At 52.2% G+C, this 11234-nt stretch overlaps 1 protein-coding gene and 1 long non-coding RNA gene across 2 annotated transcripts; one reads left to right on the forward strand and one right to left on the reverse strand.

Moving 5' to 3' along the window:
* Positions 1-772: 772 nt before the first annotated feature.
* Positions 773-6951, reverse strand: TMEM200C (transmembrane protein 200C). Its single transcript, XM_058692659.1, has 2 exons — positions 6475-6951; positions 773-3582 (listed from the first exon to the last, which is right to left on the reverse strand). The coding sequence occupies exon 2, from the start codon at positions 3485-3487 to the stop codon at positions 1583-1585; it is 1905 nt and encodes a 634-aa protein (XP_058548642.1). The 5' UTR covers positions 3488-3582; positions 6475-6951; the 3' UTR covers positions 773-1582.
* Positions 6952-7730: 779 nt separating this feature from the next.
* Positions 7731-10717, forward strand: LOC131490362 (uncharacterized). The gene is made up of 2 exons (XR_009251056.1): positions 7731-9954; positions 10185-10717. It is a non-coding gene; the product is annotated as an uncharacterized LOC131490362 (long non-coding RNA).
* Positions 10718-11234: the final 517 nt, after the last annotated feature.

Raw genomic sequence — 11234 nt, forward strand, 5'->3', positions numbered from 1 at the left:
TTATTCCCATTTCATAGATCAAATGACTGAGACTCAGCATTTGTTTCTGTTCAAAGTTACACAGCTAGCAAATGCTGAGAGCTGGGGTCTAGTCTCACTCCTGAATCTGCACTCTTTCCACTGGACCCACTCACTGCTTCACCCAGGGAGACCAAACATGACATCTTTGGCTGTTTTTTCCTTTAAAATCTGTATTTTAGCCTCCTACAATGAGGCCTCATTTCCAAATGGCCAAAAGCAAGTAATAACATTCTGGAGATTCTCGGCTCTCACATTCAAAGGAAGAGGCATCAAAATGGTACCTCGTCTACTATTCTTAAAGAGTAAGTAGCCGACTTTTAATAAAATCAACTGTAAACAATCTCCCAAATTATTAAAACATTATCTTTTTAGCCTATGTAGGCCATGGATTTGAGATCATGAACTTAAAGTCAAAACCAAATAAGTCAAATGGTTATGAAAAGGGGCCATTAAGCCTGGTGCTCTATAAATTAATACTTTGAGGTAAACTAGAAGTATTATAGAAAATTACTATTTATTTAATGTCTCATTCTATTTGAAAGAGAAACTCCCAAATGTTCAATACTACCCTGTATTTAAAAGTTAAAAATATACTGGAAATGGATGGAGTCATGATAGCACAGAGCACTTTGGGGGCGGATACCTACTATCATATTACAGTGTCGTAGCAAAATATTTTAGATTTTACCAGCTGAACTGTTAAATGTTTAATGTGTTAGAAGCATTAGTTCCAAGGCAAAAGGAGGCAATATTATGGTTAACTGTTTGTTTGGAAACGTCTTTTATTAAAAAAAGATTTTTAATAACGCTATTTGCAATACATGTGTGATAATACTCAAGAAAGTATCGTGTACTTGGTAGAGTGAATTTAGGAATGGAACAGTCCATCTCGATGCTGCCCCTCCCCTTCTCCATCAGATACCCTAGTAGCAAAATGTAAATACCCTTTTAAAAAATAAAGAGGCCTTTGGGCTATTGGAGCAGTGTGGGATAGGGCAAGGAAAGTGCTCTTTCCTGACATACTCCTGCTTCTGGCTTTGACTTCCTCTAGTAAGGTCAGTTCTAAAACAACTGCGGACAACCCCTTCCATGCTCCACAAAAGCATAAGAGAAAGGAAGCTTGTCATTCACAAGCAGCTATGGACAAAACCAGCAGCAGAGTACAGGGTTAGGGAAATGAAGGGGGGGGGGGAGTGGGAAGTTGGAGTAAAGTGCACAGTTACTGTCAAAAATATATTATTTTGATCCTAAGAAAATTAAGAGAATTTTATCTAATGAACTAGATTGCTGACTTTTTAATACATTTGGTTTTCATGGAACGTACAATCACCATCGGACATAAAAGACTAGCTGGCTTTAAAAAAAAATTTGCTTGGAGTTATCTACAGGAATCTTGTGAACGCAATTCAAGGATAGCATTCTGCAGCTCTTTGGGTATTGGACGATTTCCTCGGATGAGTCCACAGGGAAAGAGGGAAATGTTAAATTCGCCGATTGGAGTGGGCATTTCCCCAGTTTTCTCACTCCACCCCTCCCCCCCGCCCCCTTGCTCCCTCTTGCCCTAAATGCCAGTACTTTCCAGATCTCCATCCTCTACCCCTATGGCATGAGACCGGGAAATCATAAAGAGTTTCTCCTTGTTTGTAAACTGCCTCTGCACCGGCTGAGGTGGCTGGGCCTTAGGTGGCCCTTGGCTGGGATCCTCCGGGGGGCTCGGCTCCACACCCGGGGCCGTGGCGGCCTCACAGTCTGGACTTTTACTGGCTACTGCTTGCACAACTGACTCCAAAGAGGTGCCAGCCTCCCGCAGGGGGCTGTAGCCCTTATTGCAGCAGGAAGGGTCGTCCGACTGGGAGCTCGGCGAGTCCGGCCTGGCGGGGGGCGAGTCCTCCAGCCGCAGGGGCGGGGAGGGGGAGGCAGCTTGGGCCAGAAGGCCCGAGTCCAGCTCCGCGCTGCGCGGGGAGGGTGGGGGCTCGGGGGACGGCGGCGCCCGGTAGTCCGGGAGCCCGCTAGTGCTGCGGCGCCGCAGGGCGGCGTACCTGCCGGTCCTGGGCAGGCGGCCACCCTGCCCCCTGGCGGTGCGCGCCGCCGCCGCCGCCGCGCCCTCGGGCTCCTCCAGCTCGCTGGGCGCCCAACGCGAGCAGCCCGGGGCGCCGCGGAGGTCGGTCAAGCTCAGGTCGAGCTCGCCCCTTGGGATCTCCCGGGAGCCGCGTTCCCCAGGCGGCCTCTGCCAGCTGCAGCTCAAGCCCTCCGCGTCCCCGTCCCCATCCCCGTCGCGGTCCCCTTGCAAGGGTAGTAACGCGAAGGCGCTCAGCGAAGAGCCCACGAGGGAGCTGGCGGTGCTCTGGCGCCCCCAGCTCTCGGGTGGGCTGCAGGGCGCCGGGCTGCCGCCGCTGCTGGCGGCCGCGGTGGCGGCGGCGGCAGCGGCCACAGCGGCGGCGGCGGCGGCGGCGGCCCGGCGACGGCCAGCCACGCCCGAGCGCTCGCGGTAGATGCTGTACACGGCCTCCGTCAGGCTCGGGGACTCCCGCGGGCAGCGCGGAGACGAGGCCAGGTCCGGCGGGGACGCGGCTTCCTTGGCCCCGTCACCGCCCCCGCCTAGCGCCGCGGGGTGAGGCCACGAGCCCCTGGCCAGCAACGCCGCCGCCCCGAAGGCGTCCCCTGAGCCGCCGCCGCAGCTCCCGGGCTTCAGCTCCAGGCCCCGCGACTGCACGTAGCTGAGGAAGCCGTTGAGCGGCGCGGTTCCGGGGGTCGCCGAGGTGGGGGCGGAGGACGAGGAGGCGGCGGCGGCGGCCGCAGCCGCGGCGGCCGCCAGGTCTTTAGCGCGGAGGCTGTGCACGTCGATGACGGTGGAGTAGAGGTCCCGCAGGTTGATGATCTTGGTCTTCTTGTCTCGGTTCTCGTGGAGCACCGCGTTGGCGCAGATGAAGAGGAAGATGCCTATGCCCATGATGAGGGGCCCGAAGACCTTGAGCTTGTCGGAGTGCAGGTATCCGGAGAAGATGCGGAAGAAGAAACCCACGGACGTGGAGGAGGACGAAGGGGAGGCTGACCGCGCTGGAGGGGTGCTTCGGGGCGCACCCACCGAACTGGAGTTGACACCCCCCGGAGTCCCCAGGTGGCTCCTGGACCGGTTTTTGCTCCCACTGCTGCTGCCACTGGCCGTGGTCGGGACGCGGTGGCCGCTGCCTGCGGGCGGCAGCTGCTTACCCCCTTCCCTATTGGCCCCGTTGGCCTTGGGCCAGTAGCCCACCACCGCCATGGCTATGCCCACCAGCAGCACCAGGATCCCGCAGAGGGCAATGAGCCCCGAGATGGAGCACAGCTTTAGCTTGCCTTTCACCACCACCACGTCGTTCTTGCGCCTTTTCTTGGCTTTCCGCTTGCGTTTGGGGACCTGGCTTGGGGGCCGGAGGGGATCCTGCTTTCTGGCGGAAATCCTCAGTAGGCCACCGGTGGCGATCATGGTGAGCCGGTGCGGTGCGCGGCTAGTTTCTGGGGCGGAGGCTTGAGTAGTGGGGGGCGCCAACTGCCCACTAGCTGCTCGGCCACCTCCTCCTGCTGCAAAGCAGAGGAAGACAGTCAGAGGGTATAGGCTTGGCTGCAGCAACATCCCACGCGCTGCGACTGTCCCGCTCCCAGGTCTCGCCACATGTGTACCCCCCCCCCCCACCCGAGCCCAGGGCTACCCACTAACTGGAGTGCCGAATGTGGAGGCCAGGGGGTGGGGTAGATGGATTAGGGCCGAGAAACGCTGTTGCAATCACTGATAGGAGGTGATAAAACAATTTGAGAGAACGCCTTCTTTCTTCCCCCTCCCTCATCCCACACACTCTGTAGGTGATATTCCAGCAAGGCTCATTTCAAACCCTCCCAGCTGGCAGCTGAAGGAGGGCTGACCATTAGTAGAAACTAAATGTGGGGGCTCAAAGAGGTGGTTGAGGACTTTCGTGGCAAAAGCCTTTCCCTTTGTCCTGTGGGAATAGGAAGATTGCCCAAGGGAGCAGTTCAGGAGGTTCAAGTCTCTAAGCAGAGGAATTTGTCAATGTTTAGCTCAAAGTCACTAAAACAGTCACAAAAGTTACTGTTTTATAATGACAAAAGCAATTTTCATCACTGGATGAAAATGAAAGGTCACATACTGGCAGGCAGACGGCTTATATACTGCAGATAATTAATGGAGAGTTCATTTCGGGGAGAACACCAGAACTACGTCAATCCTCTGATAATAAATCCCTTTCCAAAGTTGTCTCCCACCTCTTGATGTTCCTACAGCTAAAGACAAGCAGCCTTTTCCTCATCACTTTTTTTTGCAACATCTGGACAGCTTCTTGGGGTGGAATATTTAGTTTTAGGTAACTGGTTATGTAACTGAGCTCTTCCTTCTGGCCTCCTCTCCTCCCTCAGAGGAACTCCCTTAAAGGTATCATGTGCTAAACCTCATCAGGGAATTTAAGAAGTCCCCTAGAATCTCTAAGAGAAAGACCTTTTTTTTTTTTTCCTCCTGTGGGAAAATTACAATCTTAAAAAGAAAAAAAAATAGCCACTCTGCCATAATAGCTTTCTGACCCCTTATTAATGTGACAACAGCACTCTTCAGATTCCCAATATTCAAATGAATAGGCAATTAATTAGGTGCAGCAGTCTACATAATAATGATGATTTGTAGAATGACCTCTCCCCAAGTGAGAGCTGTTTTCTTCATCTTTCTCTCATGAGGTCGTGTTTAGGAAGGGAGGGTGGCAAGGATCCATGGACTATCCTATAGAAAGTTTGGTTGTTTAATATAATAAACCCCAGGTAGGTAAATGCACAGATGTGTCTTTGCAGATATCTGTGAGCTTCTAAAAATTTCAATCCTGCTGGATCCCCAGAGTAAAACATTTTCTGTTCCATTGGTTGTGTTCTCTCCTATAATAGAGATGCTAAAATTAAGGGCATTGTATGAATTTGAAAGGCTCAGATACCACTCACAAGCCTTTTGGTATTTTGCCCTTTATGAAATAATTCATGTTTTCGAATAAATTACCCTTTGAATATGTGGGATTACTTAGGAAGAATTTTGCTTTTAATTGGTGCCTGGGTAAAGAGCTTTGGCCCTTGATCCCCTCCATTACATCAGTATAGGCAGAATCTTTTCTCCACTGGTGGAAAAGCAAATGGTAATCATCTCTTTGCAATGTTTGCAAATCAATGTCTCCTTGGAACTTAGTTGGTTTTCACTAAAGAGAAATACTAGGTAGGTTAGAGGGGTTCATAGAGAATACATCTATAAGCCTTTACAATTTTGTTTTAAAAAGAGGCTGCACCAGTAAGTACAAACAGATTGTAAAAAAAAAAAAAAAAAAGAGTAGCTACTGTTCATCTGTCATCCCCCAAAATAAGCACATTTATTGTGTAGTTGTAACATAGAGACTGCTGTTTTAAGTGATCCCTAGACTACAGCATCTTTAATGCAATAATCTGGAGATCTGCAGTTATTTTAAGGTTTTAGCAGCCAGACATTTTAGAAACAAACCTAGACTCAGTTGGCACAGTGGCTCTCCAAGAGGAGAGAAGGGCTAACGTTTTGTTGGGCATTGCTAAGGTGCACCAGAATGCTGAGCATCTTTGGGAAAGAAGGTATCCGCCTGTTTTTCTCCCCAATAAGGCGGCTTTGGCTTTGGGTAGACAGAATGTAAAGAAAATTGGAATGGATTTCAGCAATCGTTTACTGATCTTTAAAATTAGTTTAATAGCTAGTAATTAACTCCCTAGTTTATTATTCCTTCAGCTCTGTTGAAAGCTGAACTCCATTGTAATGTATTGCCATCTGACGTGAAATACTGACAAAAGTCAGATGGCAAGGAAGACCCACCTTTGAGGCTTTTCTTCATACATAATGAAGGGAAACAAACTTGGCAGTCGAGGTTGGCTGCCCTCGCAATTTACTGCCTGGTGCTGGTCTTTCCGTGGTTAAGGAATGGAGCATGGGGGAAAGCAAAGGAGGGATGTCTAAAAATACAACTGCTTCCAAGAGAGACATTCAAGTTTCTCTGCTCATGATGGATTAAGCTCCACTCGGCGTCTGAGGCTCCCAGCCCACAGGCTGGGAGCGCCCTGCCCGGGACTCAATCCAGGTCCTCGACCCCCACTCCCTAATTGGCTGGACAGCGAACCCCTTGCCCTGCTTTTGGGTCTGCTTATTTCTGTTGGAGTCACATGAGTGCAGCAGCTGGGAGTCCGCCTCTGGAAAGAACAGAGGCAGGAGCGAAGTGAGGGCAATCCCGAGCTCGCTTTTTCTGGGCAGCGCATCCCGTGCAGCCCGCCTAGGAAAACGACTCTCCCCGAACAGCAGCAGCCCGGGGACCGGGGCTTGGGGCCGCAGGGGAGGGGAGGGGCGGCTCGGGGGCTGAGGACTCACGGAATTGCTCAAAATGGCAGCACTAAAAGCAAACAATATCGCTCACTTACCCGGGAAGGCTGGGGCAGCTCAGGGCCGGCGAACGGGCGCTCGGGCGACACAAAGGAACCATGGAGAAACTTTTTCAGCCCGAGCCGACGGCGGGGCGCAGGGACAGCGCCTCGGGGCCCTCCAGCCGAGCGCGGCTCAGCAGCCCAGCGGGGGCGAGCGCCCGCCCCAGGTTCGCAGCTCCCCCCGCTGCCGTGGCGGGAGCCATTTCCAAGAGTTTCCAAGAAGTGTCAGGTCCTCCGTAGCCCGCATCCTGCCTCGGAGCCGTGCTCCCCGCCGCCGCTCCTCCTGCGCCTCTCGGCGAGCCCCGCCGCGGCGCTCCCGGGCCGGCCCCAGCGCCTCTTTTGTGTGGCTGCGGCGCGCCGGGCTCCGCCGGGTGGAGTTGAGCCCGCGGCGGCGGCGGCGGCGGCGGCGGCTGGCGCTGCTCGGGGCGGCCGGACTGGCGGCTGTTGCTAAGAGACCGGAGCCATGACACAGGGAAATTGCGGCAGGATGGCAGTCGGTACCCGGCCCGACTCCGCTGCTCGGGGGCGCACCCGCCCCCCGCCCCGCCCCCCGCCTCCTCCCCGGCGCTGCCTCCCCCCCGTCGCCGCGCCGCCCTCCCTGCGCTCCCCCCACTTCCTCCGCAGCCGGCCGCCGGTGCCTTCGGGGGAAGCGCTTCCCGGAGGACCCGGAGGCGCGAGGGGAGGCGGATGGGGGGGCCGGCGAGGGGCCCCGGGCACGGGGTGGGAGGCGGGGGGCGCCGGCGGGGCGCGCGGCGCCTCGGCCTCTGCCTTCCCCGCCCCCGGGGCGCCCCGGGACCGCCGCCCGCCTGCCCTGGGAGCTTTGTTCTTTTCCCTCCAACTACCTGTCTGAGCAGCGGGTCGGAGGGGGCCCCAAGAAAGGGCCGTCTCTCCTGGAGGGTCTCCCCATCAGCATCCGAGGGGCGCTCTGGGTGAGAGAGAGGGGGCAGTGCCCGCGTCTCCAGCCGGCCCGCCCTCCCTCCTTTCCTCCCTCTCCCCTTTCCTCTTTTGTTGCCTCTACTCTCGGACACGACACAGCCTTGGCTGTTTCTCCCCCTCCCGCTTGGGAGTTTGCAGTGTGGACGCACAGCGAGCACAGTAAGTTGTCCCCCAGCGAACTCGGGCCGGCGGAGTGGAGCCGCCCCCGCCGCGCTGGGCGCACCGCGGGCCCGGGGCAGCCAGTGTCTGCTGCTCTCGCGCTCCGGCAGAACCGGGCTTTGTGACCGGCCTCCTGGGGACCTCGGCGTCCCCCCCCCCCCCCCCCCCCCCGACGCGGGGCAGCTGGGGCTCCGCGGAGATTAGAATCGGCTCTCCGGGGCGCTTCCTTGGGCAGCCGGTCCTGCTCCCACCCCGTGCGGTAATCAGCAAGCATTAAAAGGAAAACTATAATTCTCCAGGAATCAGGGTTAGGATCAAAGAGGGGAGATGGGGGTAGGGAGGATGTCCAAACTCCCTACGTCATTTTAAAAATGCGAGAGGGAGAGAGAGATCCTGTTTCCTAGCTCATCCCTGTCCTCCCAACTGTAAAGTAAAAATGACAGGGAAAAGAGAATTTCAAAGTGGAATTTCCCCACCGAGTATTGAGAAAGTAAGAAAGATTTTAATTATCTATTGAAGTGAGGCAGCCAGGATTCAGGAAGAAAGGAAGAGAAGAGCAGACGACAGACAAGGGCGGTCTGAACTTTGGGGTCCAGACGGAAATCTTGTGACGATGGTGGTTTTGAGTGGGTATTGGATATACTGAGTTTTGCTGTTTAAGGATCCACAGAACCCACACAGGAGGGCTTTGCTGGCCACAGTTCCGGTGACAAGATTGTTCCTCCTCACATACACAGCATTCACTTGTGTTTAAAGCTCAAGCAGACAATTTCCCAAAAGAACACTAAGGATACTAACACTTACAGATTCAATGATATAAATGTGGACCATGTTACATGAGGTGGAGATTGTGGAGTGATGGCCGGGCTGAAGGAGAAGTGTTTCCTTAAAGGAAACCCTGCACCTGCCTGTTTGAAAGGTGACCTCTGATACCCTTTCCAAGCAAATAATGCATCTGGATGACAATCAAAGTGTTCCCAGCACACCTCTTTCCACCTCTCTATTCCTGCTCAGATTTTGAATGCTAGAAAATAAGCCATATAAAGGGAGAGTTTTAATTCCATACTGGATTGTTTCCTTTTAGAGAAATCACTGCAAAGGAGAAATAACTAAGTCTAGCTTGTCATCTTTAAAGGGTTTTGGGCTCCAAGCTTCCAGATTTCTTGAATGTCAATAATAAGCTGGTGTTTTGTACAAAGACAGGATCTGAGATCTCATTTTATTACACAGCTGGCTGCCAGGGGACCACGGGTGGTGACTCCTATCCTTTGTGGGCCTCCGTGCACTAAGCTGTATACAGAGAATAAATAATATTGCAGAACTTCATTAGGAGTTCAGAGGGATTAAGTCATTAACAGTTTCTAATTTCTGCATATATTATAGCCATCATTTGTACCTTGAAAACTCATTTGAGTGATCTGGAGAAGAGAAGAATCCTTTTCTAGATGAACAGGCCTTGGACATAGCTAGTTTTTCTAGCTATGTTGGTGACTGCATTAAGATTTATGATTTCTTACTCAGAGGCGTCCTTCCAGACTGAGTTCTTTGGAACTTCGAACTGTTCCACTTAACCCGAGTGTTACCACCTTCAGTAATTTTCTTTGTTGTTAGCTCAGGGTATCAGAGGAAATCAGATAGATCCCATCTGTTTCCAGCAGGGTCCTTTAACCTCTGTAAAAATATGGTATCAACATACATTCCTAGGGGTTTCTGAGTTACGTAGAGTTATTTTTAAAGCAACAGTGATGATCTTGGCCCTTCTGGAGTTATTTTCTCCCTAAGTTCACTGGCCATTTCAGTAGAGATGATTTCTCGGATTGTGGGATACCCCTGTCACCCTGCTAAGTACTAACAGGCTAAGGCTACCTAATCGTGGTCATTCCTTGGCTTCTCAAGAACTCGGAGCTCAGGACAATATTTGAAACATGTTGTAGCAAGAGGGCAATGAAGGCCTTGGGAAAAAAAAAAGAAGAGGAAACAGATGAGCTTCGTTTAGTTGGATTAAACTCTGACCTGAAACCTGTCATTTGCTCTTGCTCTTTCTTAAAAACAATCCTTATGTAATTCTTTCAGTTTCATCATTTATTCACAACCCATTTGCTTCCCCTGATCATTTCATCAGCCTGGCCTGGCTCCCCTGTCTGGGCTCCCGGGGCTGCTCAGTGGAGAAGATGCCTGGCCAGGGGTCCACACAGGCCCCTCTTGGTCTCCGGAAGCTTGCAGGGGGGACAGGTTTGCTTGTGTCAACAGCTCAGCAACTGGGACCTCTCCGCACGCCCTGCTGTCACAGATGGCTCAGGCTGAGGAAGGAGATTGAGGTAGTTTGGTGTAGTGGGTTCTGGAACCAGTTTGTATCCTCCCCTAACCAGCTACTTCATTTAAGTAAGTAAATGACCTGATCTCGGCTGCCTCAGTTTCCTCATTTGTAATGGGGATAATGACACCAACACCTACCTCACAGCATTATCGTGAGGAATCAACAAGTTTAGTTCCTGTAAATTAATGCGTAGCACGCGGTAAACACTCATTAAATTTAGCTTTCAACCTTGTTAGTCCTAACGTCTTCTTCCAGTTTGTTTTCCTCACTCTCCCATTCTGTTCCTATTCGCCAGGATCCACATGGGACCGTATCTGCACTTAACCTCCACGGAATGGAGTTACACAATCAGCTGCCGTGTGTGAACTGTGGCATCCATGTGGCATAGGACCAGTGTCACTCACGAAAGCCTGCTGTGTCCAGGAGAACGGAGACACTTTCTCTGTGGCTGCTTTCCTCGCTTTGCGGTTCACCGGGACCCTTTAATTTCAGTTTGCTGGAGAGCCCAGCTTTCAAACTCACACCACTCTACAGTCAAATTCGAAGTCTGTGAAAACACGACCAAGAGAACATTCTTTGGCCTGGAAGGTTTGAGGATATCACAGGAAGGCCTCTCAAGCCCTCTTCTGTCATCTCGAAAGCAGAAGAAGGAACCTGTGATCCCAAGGCTGGACACAGGGCATAAAATTCCTCCTCTTTCCTTCTTGCTCCTTCACCCTCCTCGTACACCTGCCAGTAAGAGGCAACATGACAGACTAAAGCGTGACAAAAGCAAGCGATAAGCTAAGCAATAGATTTAGCAAATAAAAATATTGCTGGGGGCATAAACCTGAAAATGATTTGTTGTTTCTCTGAAATTCAGATTTAACTGGGCCTCTTGTCTTTTAAGTTTATTTATTTATTTTGAGAGAGAGAGAGGAAAAGAGAGAATCCCAAGCAGGTTGACAGTGTGGAGCCCAGTGCGGGGCTTGAACTCACAGCACCGTGAGATCATGACCTGAGCCAAAACCAAGAGGCGGACATTTAACTGACTGTGCCTCCCAGGCACCCTGGGCCACCTGCCTTCTGTCTGCAACTCCAACACAACATACCTTGGTAGCCTCACAGGTGTTTTTCATGGCATGTGTAAAAGATAAACAAGCCTGATAGAAAATGTGAAATGTGACAGTACGTTAAGGCCTCGTTAGATTTCCTTGGGAACAGAAGAGGCAGAAAAAGCTTGAGCAGACCCTGGAGGGAGCAAGAACAGCATTTCCACAGCCAGGCGGCCCTGGCTCTTGGGTTTTCTCACAGTTAGAGGCTCCGCGGTTGGCGTTTCTAGCCCTTCCCCATGCAACACTGCCCT

The sequence above is a fragment of the Neofelis nebulosa genome, chromosome 11 (genome assembly GCF_028018385.1).
Source record: "Neofelis nebulosa isolate mNeoNeb1 chromosome 11, mNeoNeb1.pri, whole genome shotgun sequence".
In the NCBI taxonomy this organism is placed as follows: Eukaryota; Metazoa; Chordata; class Mammalia; order Carnivora; family Felidae; genus Neofelis; species Neofelis nebulosa.